At 38.6% G+C, this 24991-nt stretch overlaps 1 protein-coding gene across 1 annotated transcript in view; it reads right to left on the bottom strand.

The window, feature by feature from the left end:
• WDR64 (WD repeat domain 64) overlaps positions 1-24991 on the bottom strand; it is a 156134-nt gene extending 131143 nt beyond the window's left edge. Inside the window, exons 1-2 of the mRNA XM_060192039.1 lie at positions 24664-24991; positions 16964-17094 (exon numbers count right to left, since the gene is read on the bottom strand). Coding sequence (XP_060048022.1) covers positions 16964-17094; positions 24664-24799 — 267 coding nt within the window. The 5' untranslated portion in view covers positions 24800-24991. The remainder of the gene's footprint in view (positions 1-16963; positions 17095-24663) is intronic.

The raw sequence follows: 24991 nt of genomic DNA, 5'->3' as shown, positions 1-24991 counted from the left end.
TAGCAAATTGTTCTTTATACATAGTATATACATATATAAAAAAACAGTGAATCCATGTATGTAATATATGCACCCAACTAGTCTTACCAGTTTCACAATCAATTCATCAAGGTGTTTTTTATTTATGAAAATCAAGATGTTGTCTTCAGCACAGTAAAAAACAACAAAAAAATTTTTCTTTAGAGAAGATTGAGTGAAAATCAATTACTATGAAAAAATACCCTAAAGAAGCTTCTTTATTTGTGAAATAAATAAAGCTTCTTTGTTAATAAATTGTCAAATTATGCAACTCAAAATTATGTAAAGTAAGTTATCTGCACTTTAGTTATCTTAAATAGATACACAGATATAAAATTCATTTATAAAATAGACACACTATTTCTCATAAAGTAGAGAACAGTTATGACTTTTGAACGAATGGATGGATGAATGAGTGAATGAAATGATATGTGAACTACTTCTGAAATATTAGTGTTTATAGTAACCACTGGAAATTCTGTGTAGGCTACTTGGGAACAATGAAAAGCAGATAGAATAAGTCAAAAACATGTATACAACTTATTTTTTAACCAACCCTAGAGCATTCTTTTAGCTTTTATTTATTTATTTTCCCTTTTGGTGCCCTTGTTTTTCATTGTTGTCATAGTTATTATTATTGTTGTTATTGATGTCGTTGTTGTTAGAAATAGAGAGAGGAGGGAAGACAGAGAGGGGAGAGAAAGAGAGGCACCTACAGACCTTCCTCACCGCCTGGGAAGTGACTCTCCTGCAGGTGGGGAGCCAGGGGCTCCAACCGGGATCCTTATGCCAGTCCTTGCGCTTTGCTCCACGTGCGCTTAACCCGCTGTGCTGCCACCCGAGTCCCCATCTTTTACCTTTTCTAAACTGACAAAGTTATAGGTTTATAATAATATAAATTCACTTTGGGAGAATGCAGTGATAGGTATCCCATATGACATTGTAAACCTCTCCTTTGAATTAATTTGAGTGAACTGCTAAAAGAAATGTGTTTACAAATTGCTCAGTAGAAGAATATATATAGCATGATAATGTAGGAAATTTAGATATTATAGGTACTGAAATAGTCCACTGATTATCATTACAAATAGGAGACAGTCAAATTTCTTTGAATCTTTTTATATCTAATTTTTTTCATAAGTTCAAGATGAAGATCTAGATGATGTGTTAGTTGAGTTTTAGATTTCCATTTTCTTGTAACTGTCAATTTTCCAAATATATTTATATCTAGAATCTAAAAAAGCACAACTTTCTCAATATTGCTGTTCAGGATCTGATTTGTATGTGAAGTTTAAAGAACAAATTCATCTTTTATCATCTGATAAAATTAATTATAGCTGACTAAAAAAAGCAGAATTCATTCTGAAATGAAAGTTATCCTCCACCATGAATTTTCACCTCACTAGTGATAGGTTTGAAGCTTAGAAAGGTTAGGTCATGGGTCCTGAAATTGGGGCAGCTTGGAACGTTCCTACTCATGACCAGAGAATATGAGCTCAGATCTACAGGGAGATGGAGGTAACATAGGTTCCTAAGCTGAATATGAGCCCCAGATCAAATTGATCGGGTTTAGAGTCAACAATATTCACACACCTTTCCCATATTTGGGAGCTACTCTCTGCCCTGATCCAGCTTTCTGGTTTTTTTTCCAACCATGACATCATCTCCCCAGACAATAACTTGGATCCACCTGCATATCAGATGTCAGGCTCAGGAAAAAATTAGTATAGTCAGCATTTCAAAGACTCAGCCTATATGCATTAGAAAGTTTGAGACATTCAATCAATTTCTCACCTCTCATATTAAGTAGTGATTTATATGATTACAAGTTAATAGGAGAGTACATAAACACCATTCCCACCATCAAAAGACGGTGTCCCATTCCATCCTACCTTATCCCCCACCCCAGTGAAGCTGAACATCTGCCCTCACCCTCAACCCAGAGATTTTTACTTTGGTGCCCTACACCAAATTCAGTCAAATCCTGCTTTGAGTTTCCCTTTCTGTTCTTCTTTCTCAACTTTTGTTTAAGAGTGGGATCATCCCATACTCATGTTTGTCTTTCTGACTTAGCTCACTTAATATAATTCCTTCTAGCTCCATCCAAGATGGGTCAGAGAAGGTGGGTTCATTGCTCTTCATAGCTGCATAGTATTCCATTGTGTACATATACCACGGCTTTCTCAGACATTCATCTGTTGTTGGGCACCTGGGCTTCTTCCAGATTTTAGTGATTATAAATTGTGCTGCTATGAACATAGGTATACACGTATATTTTTGGTTGGGTGTTATGGAGTCCTTGGGGAATATCCCCAGGAGAGGAATTACTGGGTCATATGGAAGGTCTAGCCTTGTGAGAGTTCTTCAGACTGCTCTCCACAGAGGTTGGACCAATTTACATTCTTACCAGCAGGACAGAAAGGTGCCTTTGTCCCCACAGCCTCTCCAGCATTTGTTGTTGCTGCCTTTTTTGATGTATGCCATTCTCACAGGGGTGAGGTGGTATCTCAGTGTTGTCTTTATTTGCATTTTTCTGACAATCTGGAACAATTTTTCATGTGTTTGTTAGCCTTTTGGATCTCTTCTGTAGTGAATATTCTGTTAATATCCTTTGTACATTTTTGGATGGGGTTATTTGCTTTTTTGTTGCTAAGTTTGCTGCTCTTTGTATATTTTGGTTATTAGCCTCTTGTCTGATGTATTAGACCAGGGAGAACAGAAGCAACCGGTGACATTACTCTATAAGACACAGCTCTCTCTCTCCCCCTCTCTCTCTCTTTCATCTCTGTCTCTATCTTAAAAAAATTCAAACACATAAACCTTAAGTAATTTGGGAACAGTGGAGCAATATGATTCTCAGAATTACATCTACTCAAGTGACTAACAGAATGAGAATATACTAATATAGTGTGACAGAATCAAGCTCCCTGCAAAAACACATTAATTTTTAAAAATTAATTTACTTATTGGATAGAGATAGAAATAGAGAGGAAAGGGGGAAGTATAGAGAGAGAGATACAGAGAGACACCTGCAGCTATGCTGCACAACTCATGAAGCATCCCCCTTGCAGGTGGGGACTGGGGGCCTGAACCTGGGTCCTTGTGTATTATTATAAAATGGGTGCTCAACCAGGTGCGCCACCACCTGTTCCCAACATATTAATTTTGTACAAATAATTTAAGAAAAGGACAGTCATTTCTTCATCCTTGTAACATTTTTGACAGTCTCACTGCTTATTTTATTTCCCAAACTCTTTTATTCTTTGCATAGTGAAGAGCTTTTGCTAACAAATACCTGTATCTTTGTCTTCTACTTTAATGACTCAGTAAGTTAGGAAAAAAAAAAAAAAGATCCTGCTCTCCCTTCCCTCAACTTCATTCTTCAGTTCAACTTAAAATTTTTTTTAATTATCTTTATTTATTAGATAGAGACAGCCAGAAATTAAGAGAAGGAAGGAAGCTAGAGAGGGAAAGAGACAGAGAGACACCTGCAGACCTGCTTCACCACTCGCAAAGCTTTCCCCCTGCAGGTGGGAACCAGGGGATTGAACCCAGGTCCTTGTGCACTGTAGCATGTATGCTCAACCAGGTTCATCACCACCTGACCTCAACTTTTTTTTAATGTTGCTCAGTTACAGTATTAGCTTGCTCTGCTAGCTAGCATTTTAGCTCAGCTACTTAGACCTAGATACCCTCCTCACCTACTTCCTATTTCACTTCTCTCAATCCCTGTAAGTCCAAACCTGTCAGATAAAGGACTACAAAAACTGGATAAGAGTAAGAGATCAACACACTTTAATGATAGTTATCTTGTCACTACCAGGCCACTCCATTATCCAGGGCCACAGTCAGGGAATCCTGGGATTCCCACATAGACATGATGGGCCTAGACTACTAACAGATCCCTCTTGCCATCATCACTGATCATCTCCATCAGGAATACTATCATAAACCCTCTTGTGGGACTCTACAGGACCCAAGATATAGAATAGCAATGGTTGAAACTGTCCCACTCTCTGACGGGAGCCTAGTATCATCAATATACTTTGCTATTTGAGGAAGATGGGTCCCCAAATGAGTACAGCCTATGACCATGGAATGCAAGCTCAGACTGACAAGGATGCAGAGGTTACACAAGCATCTGTGCTAAATATGAATAGACATGAGCCCTAAGTCAGATCAACAGGGTTTACAGTTAATAATATTTATATACTTTTCCCATATTTGCGAGCTATTCTTTGCCCAGATCCATCTTTCTAGTCCTATTCCCAACTCTGACACCATCTTCCAAGACAATATCTTAATCCCACCTACATGTTAAATGTCCAGCCCAGGAAAAAATTAGTAAAGTCATAGGCCCCTTGGATTATACCTAAAATAGACTTCCTAGCTTCTTCTAACATGAAAACCCTTAGTTCTATCTACTCTACTCTTACGTTTAGGTTCTTGATTATTTTTTAAAAAATTATTCTGCTTTTGATCTTAATGCTTTTCAGCCATCAAGTTGCAGATGCTACCATGATGCCAACCTGACTTCCCTGGGCAGGCAACCTCACCAATGTTCCCTGGACCCCACTTCCCAGGAGCCCTACCCTACTAGTGAAAGATAGAAACTGGCTAGGACCCCATAATCTGGGGCCCTAGTTAGGAAGTCCTGGGATTTCTTCACAGACATGATGGACCTAGACCTTGAATAGATCCCTCTCACCATTGTCACTGGTCATCTCCATCAGGAAGAACATAATGGACCTCTGTTGTTAAAATTTGGTGGCTCCAGCTGGCCGGGCTAGCTTCACAGGCGGGTAACAGAGACTCAAGGACACACGGCTGGGCCGGGAAGCTGTATTTCTTTATTCAGGAACAACGATTCATAAACTAACCCAAACTAATCACCAAACAGAACTCTGTTGCCTCTTTCCCCCGCGACGGCGCCAAGCACTCTCTTACTCTGCAACTCTGGAACTCTCTCGGGGTTCTCTGGGGCGGGGCCAAGCGGGCCCGCGAAACTAGCAGGACTGATCCAATTTTCTTGGCAGGGGGAGAGCTAGAACAACCTAATGTAAAGCATACAACAATTCCCCCTTTTCTTTTTAACTAAATGACTACAGTATCAAGGGTGTGGGGTGAACAGAAACCTATATTGTACAGGCATTTTTAAAAAAAGAAACTGGCACAAACATGGAGAAACATGTAAGCAAGTAACAAGAACCAGTGTGCTGCCAAGGGAAGGCCTGAGGGGACCATGTTTTTCCTCTGTGGGCAAAACTTTATCAGCTTAAAAAAAAAACATTTCTTGTCTCAGGGGGGCGTACTTGTCTCGACAGACATTTGCATGGGGGTGGGGAACGGCCTAGAGTCCCAAAGGCAGCTGGCTGTAATTTACTTACTATGAAACAAAACTTGTTACTAGCATAACCACAGCACAGTCTAACGTTTCTAATAGAGAAGGAATTTGAGACTTTTACATATCAATAACGTCTTTTTGACCTTTTGTTACACCCATTCAAGATGGAGACACACCCTAGGTGTGCACAGGAAAGAAAACCTCAGGCATGAGAATAATTAGCATAGCCATTGTGCGATCTACCATTTCTAATAGAGAAGGTAATGGAGAGTTTTACATATCAACAAGTTTATTTAACTTTTTGTTTAGACCAACTTAGTTAAAATATATTAATTGTTAACTAATTTTTACCTCAGACTTTAAATGTAAGTTAATTTTATCTTTATGAGAATTACGTTGAAAACCTTTTTCATTTAACTTTGACTATTAAGAATTTAGCCTTAAAATTACTGTTTACCAAACTTTAAACATACACATAAACATGGTCATTAATACACAAGGAGAGAAACCTTTGTTACGAAGACATGTCATTTTAAACACGAATTTAAATCTGTACTGTCTTAGTTGTTGGGGGGGGGGTTACCATCTGGAGATGGCTTCCCGCGCAGCTCCACTTCAAGGAATTGCAGGTTGCGATCTCTGCGTACTCCAGCTTGTCTGCCTTCAGACCGGACTGGCAGCTGGAGATCTCGTGTGCCCAGTTTCGGCAGGGAGCCCAGGGGTCCGGGAGGTCTGGGATCTGTCCAGAATTCATAGCACGAGGGCAGGCGGGCCAGCCTTGTAGAAGGCGTGGGCCGAGGTGCCCAGGGGTGGCGGCCATGATAGGCCGCCGCGGCCCTGCCCCATGGCTCTGTCATATCTGCTGCCCTGCTCGCAGTGGCTGAGCAGTGTGGAGAAATCCCGCATCCAGTGCCCTGCGCCACACAGTGGAGAGCTGGCTCCTGTGGGCTGGCCTTGGGCTCCTGTGTGTTGGCATCAGGCTCCAGCGTTTTGGCATCGGGCTCTAGCGTGTTGGCATCGGGCTCCTGTGTGGTGGCGTCGGCCTCCTACGGGCGCTGTGCGCGGGGTTGTCTGGGCGCAGCCGGCTGGTTGGCTGTTTAACCAGGTGGAAACAGCAGCTCTGCGCCTCGCCTCCCGCCCGCTGGCTCCTCCCACTGGCTGTTCTGAGTTCAGCCGAGCGAGTGGAAACCACAGAGTGGTCAAGAGATAAATGTTCCAGAAACAGCAAAAAAGTCTCGTGAAGAAAGAGCAGAGGCCTTTGGAGATCTCTTCACAAGCAGAAGAGAAGGCCATAGTACATAGGTAGCCAAATTGTCTTCACTTATCTGAGAGATGCGCAGGTCAGGTCCATGTGGGCGCCATTTATTGTTAAAATTTGGAGGCTCCAGCTGGCCGGGCTAGCTTCACGGGCGGGTAACAGAGATGACCAGAGACATACGGCTGGGCAGGGAAGCTGTATTTCTTTATTCAGGAACAAAGATTCATAAACTAACCCAAACTAATCACCAAACAGAACTCTGCTGCCTCTTTCCCCCTGCAGCGGCGCCAAGCACTCTCTAACTCTGGAACCCTGGAACCCTCTTGGGGTTCCTTGGGGCGGGGCCAAGGGGGCCCACGAAACTAGCAGGACTGATCCAATTTTCTTGGCAGGGGGAGAGCTAGAACAACCTAATGTAAAGCATACAACAGACCTCTTTGAAGGCCCCCATAGCACCTTGCCCTCAATGTGGATCCACAATGGTAGAGAATGTTCTATCCTCCAAAGGGAAATTGGATAACATACTCTATCTACCACATGAGGAAGATGGGTCCTGAAATTGGGGCAGCTTGTAATGTTCCTTACTCATGACCACAGAATATGAGCTAAGACCTATAGGAATGCAGAGGTTACATCAACTCCTATGCTGAATATGGGCCCCAGATCAAATCATAGGATTTATAGTCAACGATATTTATACACTTTTCCCAAATTTGGGAGCTACTTTCATCCCCGATCCATCTTTCTAGCCCTTTTTTCATCCATGACATCATCTCCCCAGACAACAACTTGGGTCTACCTGCATATCAAATGTCAGGCTCGGAAAAAAACTAGTATAGCCGTGGGCCCTTTGGAATATACCTAAAATAGACCTACTAGCTATCTTCAAAGCAGAGACCCCAAATCTTCATCTTCAATATTCCAACCTTTAGGTTCATGATTAGTTAACAATTTGTTTGGCTTTATACGTTAACTCTTTTTTCAGCCACCAGGTTCTAGATGCTACCATGATGCCAAATGGACTTCCCTGACAACCCCACCAATGTGTCCTGGAGCCCCGCTTCCCCAGAGCCTGCCCTACTAGAGAAAGAGAGAGGAAGGCTGGGAGTATAGATAGACCTGCCAACACCCATGTTCAGCAGGAAAGCAATTACAAAATCCAGACCTTCCACATTCTGTACCCCATAATGACTCTGGGTCCATACTCCCAGAGGGTTAAAGAATAGGAAAACTATGGGGGAAGGGATGTGATACAGAGTTCCAGTGGTGGGAATTGTGACCCTCTTATCCTATGGTCTTGTCAGTGTTTCCTTTTTATAAATATATATATATATATTTTTTTTTTTTTTAAAAGGAAACTGTCTGGGGAGTTTGGGATGGTGGTGGTTCAGGATCTGGAAGATAGAGGAGGATCTATAGTGGGGATTGAATTGTTGTGTGGAAAACTAAGAAATGTTACACATGTACAAACTATTGTATTTTATTTTACTGTTGACTATAAACCATTAATTCCCCAATAAATAAAAGAAAACAGGCTAGGGGTATGAATAGACCTGTGAACACCTATGTTCAGTGGAGAAGCAATTAAAGAAGCCAGACCTCCAACTTTCCTCACCCCATACATATCTTTGATCCATACTCCCAGAGACATAAATAATATGGAAGCTTTCAATGGAAGGGATGGGATACAAAGATCTTATAGTCGGAATCCTATGGAATTGTACCCCTGTTATCCCACAATCTTGTCAATCCAGCATTTAATTACAATAATAACACAGAACAGAGATCCAACAAAAAAGAAAACTACAGACTGATATCCCTGATTAACATAGATGCTAAGATATTCAACAAAATTTTATCCAAATGCATAAAGCAATTCATCAAAAAGATTGTGCACTATGATCAAGTAGGGTTTTTAATATAATTTTTTAAATTTCTTTATTGGGGGATTAATGTTTTACATCGGAGAATAAATACAATAGTTTGTACAGAACATTTTTCATTTTCCCACATAACAATACAACTCCCACTAGATCTTCTGTAAATCTTTTCCAGGACCTGCAAAAGTCCCACCTACCCACTACAGAGTCTTTTACTTTAGTGCAACATACCAACTCCAGTTCAGGTTCTACTTGTGTTTTCTCTTCTGATCTTGTTTTTCAACTTCTGCCTGAGAGTGAGATCATCCCATATTCATCTTCCTATTTCTCACTTATTTCACTTAACATGATTTCTTCAAGCTCCATCTAAGATGGGCTGAAAAAAGGTGAAATCACTATTTTTAATAGCTGAGTAATATTCTATTGTGTATATATACCACAACTAGCTCAGCCACTCATCTGCTGTTGCACACCTGGGTTGCTTCCAGGTTTTGGCTATTTCAAATTGTGCTAATCTTTTTGGATGGGTGTGTTGACTTCCTTAGGATATATTCCTGGGAGAGGAATTGCAGGATTATAGGGTAAGTCCATTTCTAGCCCTCTGAGAGTTCTCCAGACTGCTCTCCATAGGGGTTGGAGCTATTGACATTCCCACCAGCAGTTCAGGAGGGTTCTCTTGACCCCACAACCTCTCCAACATTTGTTGCTGCTACCTTTTCTGATGTATGAGATTCTTACAGGAGTGAAGTGGTATCTCATTGTTTTCTTTATTTGCATTTCTGTGACAATCAAAGACTTGGAGCATTTTTTTTTTCATGTGTTTCTCGGCATTTTGGATCTCTTCTGTGGTGAATATCCAGTCCATGTCCTTTCCCCATTTTTGTATGGGGTCATTTGTTTTCTTGTTGCTGACTTTGGTGAACTGTTTATGTATTTTGGTTATAAAACTCTTGTCTGATGTATGACATGTAAAGATATTCTCCCAAGGAATACCAAAGGAGACCACTTGGGACTGCAACAAGACAGGACTAGAATGACTTCAGGAACCCACCAAATCACCGGTGAGTGCAAATACGTGTGGCTCATGGATAGAGAGGGGTCTAGGGAGAGATTAATCAGCTGGTAATAGTCTGGCAGTTTACCAGTTGAGACACCACCTCCAGTCTATTTCACCAACCCATGAGCATGGAACATCTTTTCACTTCTTTGTGTCTTTTTCAATTTCCTTGAGTAGTGACCCATAATTTTTAGTATACAAGTCTTTCAATTCTTTGGTTAGGCTTATTCCTATATATACATTTTGTCTAGACTAGAGAAATTTTCAGCTATTATGTCCTGAAGAATGCTTTCTTCCCCTCCCTCTCTTTCTTCCTCTGGTAATCCAATAATGCATATATTATTTCTTCTGAAGTCATCCCATATGTCTCTGTTGTTGTTTTCAGTATCTCTTAATCTCTTTTTGAGATCTATTACTTCTTTTTTAGTTGTTTCTATTTCATCCTTGATCTTACTAATTCTGTATTCAGCCTCATTTATTCTATTGTCTCTCCCCTCTACTGTTTCTACTGTTTTCTGGAGTTCATCTATTTTGTTACCCTGTTCTGATACAGTTTTAGCTTGTTCAACTATTTTTGTTTTTAGCTTAGCTATTTCAGCTTTCAGCTCTCTAATAACTTTGAGATAATTAGTGTTTTCTTCCAGAGTCTCACTTGTTGTTTCTGCTTTTCTGATGACAATTCTTTCAAACTCTTAACTCATTCCTGTGACTAGGATGTTAACTTCACTATTCTGTGGTTCAACCTTTGGGAGGCTTTTAGCTGGATTCTTGTCCTGGTTCATTTCTCCAATATTTCTTCTTGTTGGTTTAATCACTCTATATAGTATATTATGAGGTTTCTTTCTCAGTACTTTTGAAATTACTGATCACTCTTGCCTGGATTGACTTGTGTCTAAGTAAGGTACTTAAAGAGTTCACAGTTGTGAAATTAACAGTTGTTTCAATATTATTTAAATCCCTGAGTTGGAGCACAGAGGCTATTAAAAGCCTCTTTTGTTCTTTTTCTTCCCTGTAGGCTATGGGAGCCTGAGGGCTTTTAAACTATAAGTAGGCTTCTTAGCTTAATCACTGACTCCTGACCAAAAGATAAAGCAGGATGGGGGAGAGATTGCACAGTGATTATGCAAAGAGACTCACACTCCCCAAGGATGCAAAGTTCCAGGCTCAATTCAGCTTCTCTGCCAAGCTGCGTAGCACTGCTGGGCCCTGTGAATTTCTAAACAGGTCCCATTTATAGTCTTTAGATTCTGAGGCAATTATTCACTATGTTCTTATACAGTCCCACAGCTAGGCCACTGAGGTGTAGCTCTTCTCTTGAATTTCCTGGTCAATTCTCTGTTTCCAGATGTCAGCACAGGGCCTCACCCTTGCTACTCCAGCCTCTGAGGGCAGTAGCAATGGAGATTCACACTTGCATTTGGTGAGTCTTAGGGGAGTCCTTTCCTCCTTTCAGCTATCTTTTTGTTAGTGAAACAGACTGGAGTTGGTGCCTCAACTGGTAAACTGCTGGACTTTTACCAGCCACTCAGTCTCTCCTTAGGCTCTTCCCAGTCCATGAGCCACATGTGTTTTCACTCATCGGTGGTTTGATGGGTTCCTGAAGTCATGCTAGTCCTGCCCTGTTGCAGTCCCAGGTGGTCTCCTTTGGTATTCCTAGATGACCCGGGAGCTATAATTTTTATCTATAAAATCAAGTAGGTTTTATTTCAGTGATGCAGGACTAGTTTGATGTACATAAATCAATAAATGTGATTCATCACATCAAGAAATATAAAACAAAAATCACATGATCGTGTTAGTAGATGCAAAGAAAGTCTTTTAAAAAGTCCAATATACCTACATGATCAAAAAACTAAAAAACATGGGAATAAATGGGAAATACCTCAAACTAGTTAAGTCTATATATGGCATACCAAAAGTTAATATTATCCTCAACGGTGAAAAATAGAAGGCATTTCCTCTCCAGTCAGGCATAAGGCAGAGCTGTACTTTATCACCACTACTAGTCATCACTGCCTTGAAGTCCTAACCATAGCAATCAGGCAAGAGAAAGGAATCAAAAGGATACAGATTGGAAGAGAAGAAGTAAAATTGTCTCTATTTTCAGATGACATGATTCTATATATACAAAACCCTGGATGGTCCAGTAGAAAACTCCTAGAAATCATTGCACAATATAGTAAAATGGCAGGTTACAGAATCACTATACAAAAATCAGTAGTATTCCTCTATGAAACACTAAATCAGAAGAAGAAAAGATACATAAATCAGTCCCTTTCACCATAGCAGAAAAACAATCAAATATTTGGGAATAAAGTTAACAAAGTAAGTTAAGAACTTATACACTTAAAACTATGAAACATTCTTCAAGGAAATAGAAAGAGACACAGATAAATGGAAAGATATCACATGCTCATGTATTGGAAGGACTAACATCATCAAAATGACCATCCTGCCCAGAGTCATATATAGATTGAATGCCATTCCCATCAAAGTACCAATGAAATTCCAAAGGACTAGAACAAAAGCTTCAAAAATTTATTTGGAACCAAAAAGTCCCCAGGATTGCTAAAGCAATTTTAAGAATAAATAACAAGACCAGAGGTATTACAATGCCTGACCTCAAGCTATGCTACAGAACAACTGTTGTCAAAATGGCCTGGTACTTAAACTAAAACAGACACACAGACCTGTGGAATAAAACTGAATATCCAGAAATAAGCCCCCATATCTATAGACAGCTATTTTTAAAAATATTTATTTATTCCCTTTTTGTTGCCCCTGTTGTTTTATCATTGTAGTTATTATTGTTATTGATGTTGTCATTGCCAACAATGGGTAGGACAGAGAGAAATGGAGAGAGGAGGGGAAGACAGAGAGGGGCAGAGAAATATAAACACCTGCAGACTTGCTTAACCACCTATGAAGTGACTCCCCTGCAGGTGGGGAACTGAGGGCTCGAACTGGGGGGCTCAAACTGGAATCCTTAATGCCGGTCTTTGTGCTTGGTGCCACCTGTGCTTAACCCGCTGTGCTACTGCCCAACCCCTGCCAGCTAGTTTTTTAAGCATTTTTTTCCTGATTTAATAATAATTAACAAGACCATAGGATAAAAGGGTACAATTCCACAAAATTGCCACCACCAGAGTTCAGCATCCCATCCCTTCTGTTGGAAGCTTTCCTATTCTTTATCACCCTGGAAATATGGACCCAGGATCATTATGGGGTGCAGAAGGTGGAAGGTCTGGCTTCTGTAATTGCTTCTCTGCTGGACATGGGTATTGACAAGTCGATCTATACTCCCAGCCTATTTCTGTCTTTCCCTAGTAGGACCTGGCTCTGGAGAGGTGGGGTTCCAGAACACATTGGACAATAAAGATGGACCTACCCTACGACCCAGCAGTTCCTCTCTTGGGTTTTACCCAAAGGAGACAGAAACACCTATCCATCAGAAGAGATCTGTATATACCTATGTTCATAGCAGCATAAATTGTAATTACAAGAACCTAGAAACAACCCAGATATCCAACATCAGATGTGTGGTTAAAAAATTTATGATATGGGGGCATGATATGTGATGCACCTGGATGAGAGCACATGTTGCAATGCTCAAGGACCCGGGTTTGAGCCCCCGGTCCCCACCTGCAGGGGGAAAGCTTTCTAAGTGGTGAAGCAGTGCTGCAGGTGTCTCTCTGTCTCTTTCCCTCTCTCTCTCTCTCCGCCTTCCTCTCAACTTCTGGCTATCTCTAGCCAATAAATAAATAAAGAAAAGAAAATAATAATTTAAAAATAAAAATTATGGTATGTACATGATGGAATGCTAATAAGCTGTTAAAAATGATGAAGTTGTCTCCTCATCCTCTTGGATGTAACTCAAGGACATCATGTTGACTAAGATAATTCAAAAAGAGAAGGATAGATACCAAATGATCTCACTTATTAGTGGGACTTAAAGTAGGGGCAGGGAGGGAGAACACCAAAGCAAAGGACTTTGGGAAGGAAAATAAAAAATGAAACATGGACTGAACATGTTTCTTAAAAGAAAGACAAATTGCCAGGCAGTGGCACACCTGGTTAAGTGCATACATTATAGTCTGCAAGGACCCAGGTTCAAGCCCCTGGTCCCCACCTGCAGGGGGAAAGCTTCACTAGTGGTGAAGCAGGACTACAGATGTCTCTCTGTCTCTCTGCTTCTCTATATCCCCCTCCCCTATAATTTTTTCTGTCTCTATCCAATAATAAATCAGTAAATAAATGTATTCAAAAAGTAAGACAAATTGTATTATAGGGCTATTGTAATCAAAGCTGCTTGGTACTGGAATATAAATAGTAACACTGTCCAGTGAATACTAAAATGGCATATTATCTAAAGCAAAAGAACAAACAATCCAATAAAAATGGGCAGAGAAAAAAAACCAAGTAAATAACCTGATAAAAAATGGTTGGATGGTATTATTAGGCATTTCTTTTTTTTTTTTAATTAGGTATCTCTTAAAAGAAGATATAAAGATGGCCGTTAAGCACAGGAAAAGGCAATCATTGTTTTAGTTTTAAGAATATGTTAATCAAAACAATGAACTCACCTCACACCTGTGAGAATATGGCCTTTTTTTTTCTTTCTTTCTTGGGGGATTAATGGTTTACAGTCAACAGTAAAATACAGTAGTTTATAGGGCACCAAAGTAATAACCCTGAGGTGAGGGGTAGACATGCAGCTTCCTGGGACAGTGGGGGATGGGAGTGGGTGGGAGGGATGGGTCACAGTCTTTTGGTGGTGGGAATGGTGTTTATGTACACTCCTAGTAAAATGTAGTCATATACATCACTAGTTAATTAATACGAGAGGGGGAAAATTAATTGTATGTCTCGAAGTTTTTCAAAACACAAACTGAATCTTTTCTCAATATATGCAGTGTAATTGATATGCAGACTCTCTCAAAAGCCTAGACCAAGTAGATCAGAAGCAATCAATAGCACAGCGATATACAAGATACTGGGTACTGTACAGCAAACCCTAACAAAAGGACTTTTCAAAGTTAACCCAATTACCAAATAATGTGATGATAACTAACTATCGATTGTCTTTTTGAACCCTAAGACAGCAGGAACCTCACATCTCCACTATAGAGCCTCTACTTCCCCCAGTCCTGGAACCACTGGATAGGGCCCACTTTCCCGTATGCCTCTCCCAATCCATATCAAATATTGCATCTGCTGATCACAACCTAACCAACACAACGATTGCCACCTCAATATGCTTCACTTCAGACTGTGTCCAGAGACTACACGTGTGGAATGACAACCCTTCAGGTTCATTACTCGGGTGAGACCTTTCCTTTCATAGTGTACTCTAATTCCATCTCAGGTGGTTCACTTTCTAACAAAGTCCCAAAACCTAGATATACACCAGTTTCTGTGAGAGAGAGCATATGTTCACACGTATCTGTAAACTACTGCAAAATATATACCTGAAAGCAGAAATACACTAGAGTTTGCAGTGAGTATCCCCCTAACACTTCCTCTCCACTATTCCAAGCTTTGGGTCCATGATTGCTCAACAATTTGTTTGGCTTCGTATGTTAACTCTCTTTTCAGTCACCAGGTTCCAGATGTCATCAGGATGCCGGCCAGGCTTCCCTGGACTGAAGACCCCACCAATGTGTCCTGGAGCTCTGCTTCCCCAGATACACACCCTACTAGGGAAAGAGAGAGGCAGACTGGGAGTATGGACCAACCAGTCAATGCCCATGTTCAGCAGGGAAGCAATTACAGAAGCCAGACCTTCTACCTTCTGCAACCCACAATGACCCTGGGTCCATGCTCCCAGAGGGATGGAGAGTGGGAGGGCTATCAGGGGAGGGGTTGGGATGTAGAGATTGGGTGGTGGGAATTGTGTGGAATTGTACCCCTCCTACCCTATGGTTTTGTTAATTAATACTTTCTTAAATAAAAAAAAAGCTTACATAAAATGAAAAAAAATACAGTAGTTTATACATATGTAACATTTCTCAGTTTTCCACATAACAGTTCAATCCCCACTAAGTCCTCCTCTGCCATCATGTTCCAGGACCTGACAGCTCCACCACTACCCAGAGTCTTTTATTTTGGTGCAATACACCAACTCCAGTTTAAGTTCTGCTTTGTGTTTTCCCTTCTGCTGTTATTTTTCAACTTCTGTCTATGAGTGAGATCATCCTATAATCATCCTTCTCTTTCTGAGTTATCTCACTTAACATGATTTCTTCAAGCTCTATCCAAGATGAGGTTAAGAAAGTGAATTCATCATTTTAGACAGCTGAGTAATATTCCATTGTGTATATATACTACAACTTACTCAGTCACTCCTCTGTTGTTAGGTGTAGTACCTGACTACCAGTCCAAGTTTCACCTCCTGTTCCCTTTTCTGTCTCTGTCTCCCAAGTTTAACTTATATTTGTAATCATCCAGCATTCATCCCTCTCATCCTGACTCATCCCACCCAACTCTAGAGGCAAAAAGGGAATGGAATGACATATTCAATTTTTTAAAGATAAGGTTTACTGGTCATGAATATTCTATTTTGCCAAATTATTTTTTTTAACAAATTTTTCTTTTAGTATGAAGGACAAATAAAAATTTCCCAAACACACAGAAACTGAAAGAAGTGCTCACCATCACCAGTTCTGCATTGCAAGAATTATTGAAAGGAGTTAGTTCTACATGAAAAGAAATGAAAAAATTACAACTCTAAATAAGTTAATCAGTGGTGGAATAGAAATGTAACACAAACATGAGCAACATAAGAAACAAATGCATTGAAAAAGGGAGAGCAAAATGGACAGAATGATATGAACAATGTTGGTGAATCAAAGCCAATCATCAAAAGACTAAATATTAGATCAAAAAAGAATCTGATTTATATTTAATGATACATAATACAGTCTTCTGTGATTTTAAACAATAGTATTTTTTTATAGTCCAACAATGACTAAACCAACCAAATGGGCTTCTATCTGCATTTCAGTGAATGATACTTTAGTAGTCAATGTTTTGTTGGCCAAAAAATTACTCAAGAATTATAAAAGGTATTCAACTGTAGTCTTTTTCTTCTCATATATTAAGTATTCTAATATATTTAAAATTGTTTACACTGAGACTACTAAAAAGCTATTAAATATCCTGTTCATTTTTTAAGGGCATATATATTTTTTCCCATTGGTATTTGGTTTAGAAGTAATTAATAATATAATTGAATACCTTTCTAGTTTACCTCCTTTCAGTTGGGTGCTCTATGTCTTTATTGGTGTAGATATTTAAATATGCCACATGTATACTGATCAACTTGCCACTGTGGGAATGACACTTTCACTTAGTTATTTACTCTGGACAGAGAGAACCAATTTATTGTAAACATGAAAAGTGACTACCTCACACCAGTCTATAGATGGATCAAGATTGTTGCAGAGTTTTCTGTAGAAGCATTTCACATCTTGACTCTTCACATCTGGACCAAAGAGTTCCTGTACCTTTGCATAAAACTTGTCATAATCAATTGCTTCTGCATAGAAACAAAGTACAAATAAGTACAAATACAGTGTCATGAAATTGCAAGAGCCATATTCAAATTTTCAGATACTTTCTCCCATTTGTAGTTAATCTATAAGGAAACTAATCTACTTGCGTTTTAGAGATCAGCTTTTTAAACTTCAATTTCTCTTTATTAAGGGAAGACTGATTTATAAGATTATTATTGTCACAAGGGCATAGCTACACATTTCTTAGTACATCTCATACTACACTAAACCATTATCCTGCTCTACTACAGTGTTTTAGACTTAGAGATATTTTAATTGAAAACATAGCTAGACTCTTGGAAAAAATGTTGCTCAGTCCAAGTTAATTCTTTATGCTATTTAATATTCCTTAGAAATAATAGTACTGTTGTTTCAACTATTTAAAAACAATTGCTCAAGAAAACAGAGAAAGTCAATTACTTTCACAATATGAAAGCTTTACCACTCAGGAATCTCTAGTAAAACTCTTTATAGATAGATGGTAAAACTGAGCAAAGAACAATTCTTGATTAGATTTCTAACACATTGTAACCACACACACAAACACATCACTGCTTAACCACTGATTTCACCAACGTTGATGACTAACTGGGGTATGACTAATTAATCTAAGCATATGAGTGAGTTGGATGGTCTGGGAGGTGAAATTAATGACATGTGAGCCTGAGTTTGATACCTGCCATCATATGTCAGAGTGATGCTCTGGTTCTCTCTCATTAGTGGATAAATAATTGTCTTTAAATAATATTTTTAAGTAAACAGACCACTACACACATTTTTCTGGAATCACAAAAGGTTAGTAATCACCACAGCAACCCCAAGAAAAAAGAACAATAATAGAAGTATATTTTCTAACTTCAGACTATCTTGCAAAGCTATAGTAAAAAAAAAAAAAATGATGGCATGTGATAAAAATTAACACAGAGAGCAGTGCATTGAGTTAAGAGTCCAGAAAAAAGTCTTCAAATATATGGATAGTCAGTTAATGACAAAAGGGCCAAGAACATAAAATCAGTTGAATAATCTTTTCAATAAATATTGGGGAAATTGGTTAGTTTCATGCAGAAAAATGAAACAGGACTATTATATCTCACCATATAGAAAAATTAAAGCAAAATGGATTAAAGACTTGGATCTTATAGAGTGCAAACCAAAAAATATATAGAAGAAAACTCTGGAAAAACATTTCATTATACCAGATTTAGAAATATCTTTGGTGATTTAAATCCAACAGGAAGATAAGCAAAATTACTATATAGTGGTGTTTGATGGGAATGATACTCAGGAAATGACTCTAAAGATGTGAATAAAATAATTTCTGAGACTTGATAGAGTCAACTACGCATAAAGCTAGACAAGAGGTTTTCATTACAGGCTAGCAGAAAAATACTAAGACTAGAAAGAACTTGGTGATCTTATTTTTTAGAGTCTTAAAGTTTTAAGAGATCTGAGCAAGCCAAATCTGCCCCTGCCCTGAAGAAGAAATTCAAATCTGCTCCTGCCCTGAAGAAGGCTGTGACTAAGGCACAGAAGAAGGGTGGCAAGAAGGCAAAGTGCAGCTGCAAGGAGAGCTACTCCGTCTACACCTACAAGGTGCTGAAGCAGGTGTACCCCAACACCGGTATCTCATCCAAGGTCATGGGCATCATGAACTCCTTCATGAATGACATCTTTGAGCAGATTGCTGGTGAGGCTTCCTGTTTGGTGCACCACAATCAGTGCTGGACCATCACCTCCAGGGAGATTCAGACTGCAGCCTGGAAAGCTGGCTAACCATGCCTTGTCAGAGGGCACCAAGGTTGTCACCAAGTATATTAGCTTCAAATAAAGTTGGGCCAGGAGAAGAAAACTGGTATTACATACAACTTTCCTACCACTGGACGCTGCTGTATCTCTAAAAAACCTGATGAAAACAAATGATAATAGAAAATAAATGGAACAGTTTTTAGCAATCGGGAAAGTATCAATGAGATCCTGGTAAAACAATTTCTTCTGAGTATTATTCATTGTAGAAAAGTATAGAAATAAACAAATAAAATTAAAATTAAAAAAGAGAACTTGGCATGTAACTTATTCTGGGAGGACTTTCTGAGATGACAAGTCAATTTATTTATTTATTTATTTATTTATTACAATGCCTTGTGCATGTGCAGTTTCATCATTCCTGGTACAGCTCTTTCATTTAAATAGAGAGAGGGAGAGACACAGGAGGAAGCTTTTGCAAAGGTAATTGATTTTGACAAGTTGTATGCAGCAGGGCTGTGGTACTGAGGAAGTTCCATTAATATGGTATTTCCATGTCTCCTAGAGTTTGAATTGAGGTCTCATATATAACGAGATATGTGTCTTACCTATTGAGCTATGTTTTGACTCTATGACTTGAATTTTTAAGAACTCATAGCTACTTTTAGAATGAGAGGATACCATGAAAGCTATTAACCAAGTTTTCAGTAGTTAGAGACTAGGGTCAGAGTGATACAGAGGATAATCATCACTCTAGGATGCCATATAATATATCATGTATGCCTTTATATTCAAGTAATGATTCTTTTTATTATTATTTCTATTTAGTTATCAGACAGAAACAGAAACTGAGAGGCAATGGGTGATCCCCCACTCTCTGATGAGAGACACCTGCAGTACTGATTCACCACCTAGGAAGCTCCTCACTGCAGGTAGGGGGGGGGCTTGAACCTGGGTCTCTGTGCACTGTAACATGTGTACTCAATTAGCTGTTCCACCACCCAGTCCCTCTTTTATTCTTGAAAGCATTCTCAGTTGGATGGTAAGTAGTATGAACAGTCATGAAATAGCATTGGAGACCACAAATTGTAGTAGAAAGTGGAAACACAGACTTGCTGATAGATTGAAAGTAGTTGGAACTGAATTGGTGAGTGAAGAAAAAGCAGAGATTTCAAGCACTGGTTCAAGGAGATTTCACCCTTCCTCTTCCAATGGGAACAACTAGGAAACTACTAAACTAGGAACACTACTAATACAAAGATGCTGCTAGCCATCCTGCAATAAACATGCTTCCCCCACAGTGCCAACACACAGGTATCTAGAACAAAGAATTCTCCACCTACAATATCATCAGTGACAACGTTCTGTTTTCAAAATTCAGTAGAAATCGGTACTATTTATTAAAATAAAGAATCTGAAGAAGAATCATGATTATTGGGGAAACTTTAACATTCTATCTTGGTTATTTTCCTATTAGAATTTCTTCACTTTTTTTAGTGAGTCTGGCCAAGGGCTTGTCAATTTTGTTTATCCTTTCAAAGAATCAGCACTTGACTTCACTGATCTTTTGAATATTGCTTTTACTTTTTTATTTCCCTCCTTCCACTTATTTTAGGTTTCCTTTGTTCTTTTCTAACTCTTTGAGGTGGGCAGTTACACTGTTTATTTATTTTATTGTTTACTGGTATATGCCTATATTGCTGTGAATTTCCCTCTTAATATTGCCATAACTTTGCCCCAAATATTCTGATAATTTCCATCTTCTTTTGTTCCCAGGAAAATTTAAATTTCTCCTTTAATTTCTTCTTTATAGGACAATATCTTGATTAACATAGATACTGGAAAAATTCTAACAATCTAGATACAGCAGTACATTAAAAAGATTAGACATCATAGCCAAGTGAGACTTATCCCAACAATGCAAAACTGGTTCAGTGTATGTTTATCAATAAATGTGATTCATCATATCAATAACAAGAAAAGCAAAACCTCATTACTTAAATACAGAAAAAGATTTTGGTAAGATCCAACATTCTTCATGATTCAAACACTAGAAAATGGGAATGGATACAAAATTCCTAAGTCTAGGTGAGCTTATATATAGCAAATCTACTGTCAACATCATACTGAAATGGTAAGAAGCTGAAAGCATATTCACTTAGGTCAGATACTAGATAGGGCTGCCCACTATCACCATTAACTATTCAACACAGTGTTGGAAGTCCTAGCTATAGCAATTAGACAAGAGAAAGGAATCAAAAGGTTACAGATTAGAATACAAAAGGTAAAACCAGCTGGTTTTTACAGATGATATAATAGTATACATAGAAAGTCCAAAAAAATCCAGCAGGAAACTCCTGGAAATCATTAAACACTATAGTAAGGTGGCAGATTACAACTTATAAAAAAAAAAGTGGCATTCCTTTATGCAAACACTAAGTCAGAAGTTGAAGGGTGTTGGCTGTGTGTTAGCAAACTTCATTAAGTGCATGTGTACACAAGCACCTGGGTTCAAACTCCTGGTTCCCACCTGCAGGGGGAAAGCTTCATGAGTGGTGAAGCAGGGTTACAGATGTCTGTCTCTACCTCCTTATTCTCCTCAGTTTCTCTCTGTTCTATCAAATGAAATAAATAAAGTTTCAAAAAGACTCTCAGGCCTGAGGCTCTCATGTGTGTACACCACCATCAGCCAAAGCTGAGTAGTGCTATGGAGGGGGGGGTTAAGAAATCCAGAAATCAACCCCATTTACCATAGTGGCAAACACAAGTATCTAGCAATAAACCTGTATATTGAAGTTATGAGTCACTATTCAAGGAACCATTTAAATACAAATAAATGGAATGATATACCATATTCATGAAGTGGAAGAATTAACATTGTCAAAATGACTATTATACCGAGAGCCATATACAGATTTAATGCAGTTCCCATTTATTTAAACAACATCCTGTAGTTTTTACTGTAAACAGCCATCATCTCCTTCATCAGATTTACTCCAACTTATTTTAGTTCATTTGTGGTATCTATTTCAAATCAAGTATCACCCATATTTAGTGTTGAAAGTTTCAAACTCTTCCTATAGCCCACTGAGTCGAAAATTAAATGTGAAAGGCGTTTACCTAGTGAAATTCCAAATACTATTAAGAAAATTACTTTCCAAAAGTAATTGAATGTGTTGTGAAAAAGGTTTAGAATCATTGTGTCTTCACTGTGGTACACAGTATGTATATTGTTACAGGGTGTACTGGCACAAACCTTGACAGGAGCTTAGAACTAGCTTTCTCTGAGACTTTAGTTAAGGCCAGTGAAGGGGAACACCAACTACACAGCTTTCCCTCATCTACGAGATACCAGGGAAGGAGAAGAAGCCTTGACTAGAGGAGTCTGGGTAGCATCTCAGTGGTAGAGCTCTGGGTTGGGAAACCTGAGGTTCCAGGTTCAAGCCCCATCCTCCCTAGTGCAATGTGGTTTGAGCCTAGGTCCAGGAGATCCACAAGGGGTGGGAGGAGAGAAAAAATGGGGTTGAGTGGGGGCAGAGAGGTACATGATGGTGGAAAAGCACCCAATCTAAGATTGACAATCTAATCAGAAGAAGATGAATAATTACACTCATGTGTCAATAACTGTACCATAAATTTTAACTTTCCCCACTCCATAAAATGATAAGAGAAAAAAATGTATAATCAGGAAAAAAAATCCAACCAAGTTCACAATCATCTAAATAGCATACTTTCAGGTTGGGCACAGGGGCTTGAGTCTGGGTACTTGTGCATTATAACATGTGTGTTCTACCAGGTGCACTACTGCCCAATCCCTATGGTCTGAGTCTTAACTCTAACACTTAGAAAAGTTCACTAACCTGGGTAGGTGATTAATATACAGCAAATAGCTGTAATAGTTAACTTTCTTGTAGAAGTTCCATAAGAATTAATTATATTTACTAAGTTAGTGACCATCTTATTAAATACTATTTAAATAATAGCAGTCTTGCTTTGAGCACCCTAAAACTATTTTTGCACTTAGGTATGACTTGGCATCTTGGTAAGTTAAGAGGCTGGTTATGCCAATCCCTTAGTAACTAAGTCATCTTGTTCCTGTTATTATAATAGCAGAATTTGTTCATTTAGTGTATTGTTCTGCAGTTAAATCTTACTCTTCTATAGTATCCTTAATGACCTGAAACTGCACATTACAATGAATCACTGTGAGGTAAGAAACTTTGTCTTGCTTACAAAAACTGTTACTGTTTCATAATACCATTAAATAGATGAATGAGTGATCTATATGACTTGCTAATGGGCAAAACATATTATTTAGAATCCCAGATCAGCTTGTGAATCAAGTGGTAGACCCCATAGAACCCTTAGACATCATTTAATCTAGCTACTTAATATTACATTTGCAATAACTAAGATTTATTACCCAGCTTAAAAGGTGATGTTACCACACTGAAGGAAACTTGGGTGTTGTGGCTTCTTTTACTCCCTACCCCTTTGTGACATCTATTAAAAAGGTTAACGTGGGCCCGAGAAGTTGTCTGCTTAGTTGAGCACATTCATTACAATGCACAAGGACCTGGGTTCAAGTCCCCAGTCCCATGGTGAAGCAGGGCTACAGGTGTCTGTCTCTCTCCCCCTTAGTCACTCCATTCCCTCTCATTTTTTCTCTGTTTCTATCATAAATAAATAAATGCATATTATAAAAAGGTTAGCATGAAATGTAAAGCCCAGTGATTGCACATTATCTCTGAAACATATAATTCTTTTAAAAAATTTTTTATTTATAAAATGGAAACACAAACAAAAAACAAAGGATAAGAAGGGTAGAACTCCACACAATTCCCACCACCAGAATTCTGTCTCCCATTTCCTTCCCTGATAGCTTTCCTATTTAACCCTCTGGGAGTATGGACCCAGGGTAATTGTGGGATGCAGAAGGTGGAAGGTCTGGCTTCTGTAATGTAATTCTTAAAGTGTAAATATAATTCTTAAAGTGTAAATAATTCTTAAAAAGGAAATATAATTCTTAAAGTGTAAATAGGTTAATGTGGTTAAAATCCCAATAAAAATTAAGTAGTTTTTAAAATGACCTTGTTTATTCACATAGAACATATGTGACATATTGATCTAGAATGCAGTCCTGGATTCTGAAAACCACAGGTATATATATAGTGCCCCAGGAAATGATGTAAAAACTGCCGGACTCTCAAGCATGTGATGCTCTGGTTCTATCTCTCATTAATAAATATTTGATAAATATATAGTTATTATTTTCTTGTCTTTTATTTTGGGCATTGCTCATCTCTGGTTTATGGTAGTGTTGGGGGTTGAACTTTGGAGCTTAGAGTTCAGACCCTAAACCTACTTGTTTGTTTAGCCATTATGTCTTCTCTTCAGCTCTTAGAGTTTTTTTCTTTACTATCATAATACTGATTTATAAACATTAAAATAAAAATGCTGTACAAAATTTTTAACCTTAATAATGCTTAAGAACACTTAGATTTTTTTTTTTTTGGTAAATTCTAAGAGTAAAACTTAAAAAATCTTCTTTAAGGAAAAACTTACACATTTAGAAAATAAAAAACAGCATCCCAAGTTCATTTACATATATAAAGACAGAGTTACTATGAAGATTCAGCCTGCCACTTCCTGTCCACCCCCACCCCCTCTCCCCTCTTCTAAGTGACCTCCCACCTTCCATTCAATGGCTTTGCCAATAGGACACTGCTTTTCTCTGATGTCTTAAGATATATCTTTTCTCAGTTATACTCAATAGAACCAAATGGACTGTTTATTATTACTTGCCTTACCTTCTTTATGCACAAATAAGCCTGCTCTTTCATCTTTTTTCTGGGCCACTGTACGTTCAACCAATTTGTCAAAACCAGCCAAGGCTATCCTGAAATTGTTTGTCTGAAATGCGAGGTTTGGATGCTTTTCCTCCATGATATCCGTAGGGGAACAGGGAATCCTTTATTTCTGTATAGAAATAACAGTGACAATATTCCAACTTGGAAGACCTTCCAGTTGTTATGATATCTCCCTGCTCTTTCAATTTTTGTGCTAGGCCTTATTCCATTGATTTTAAAAATCTCATACTCTATGTAAGAAGAGGAGTTGTCACTGTTATGGTAGCAG

This window comes from Erinaceus europaeus, chromosome 6 (assembly GCF_950295315.1).
Source record: "Erinaceus europaeus chromosome 6, mEriEur2.1, whole genome shotgun sequence".
NCBI classification, from domain to species: Eukaryota; Metazoa; Chordata; class Mammalia; order Eulipotyphla; family Erinaceidae; genus Erinaceus; species Erinaceus europaeus.
The sequence above is the reverse complement of the archived record's forward strand: the minus strand, read 5'-3'. Positions and strand labels throughout refer to the sequence as shown.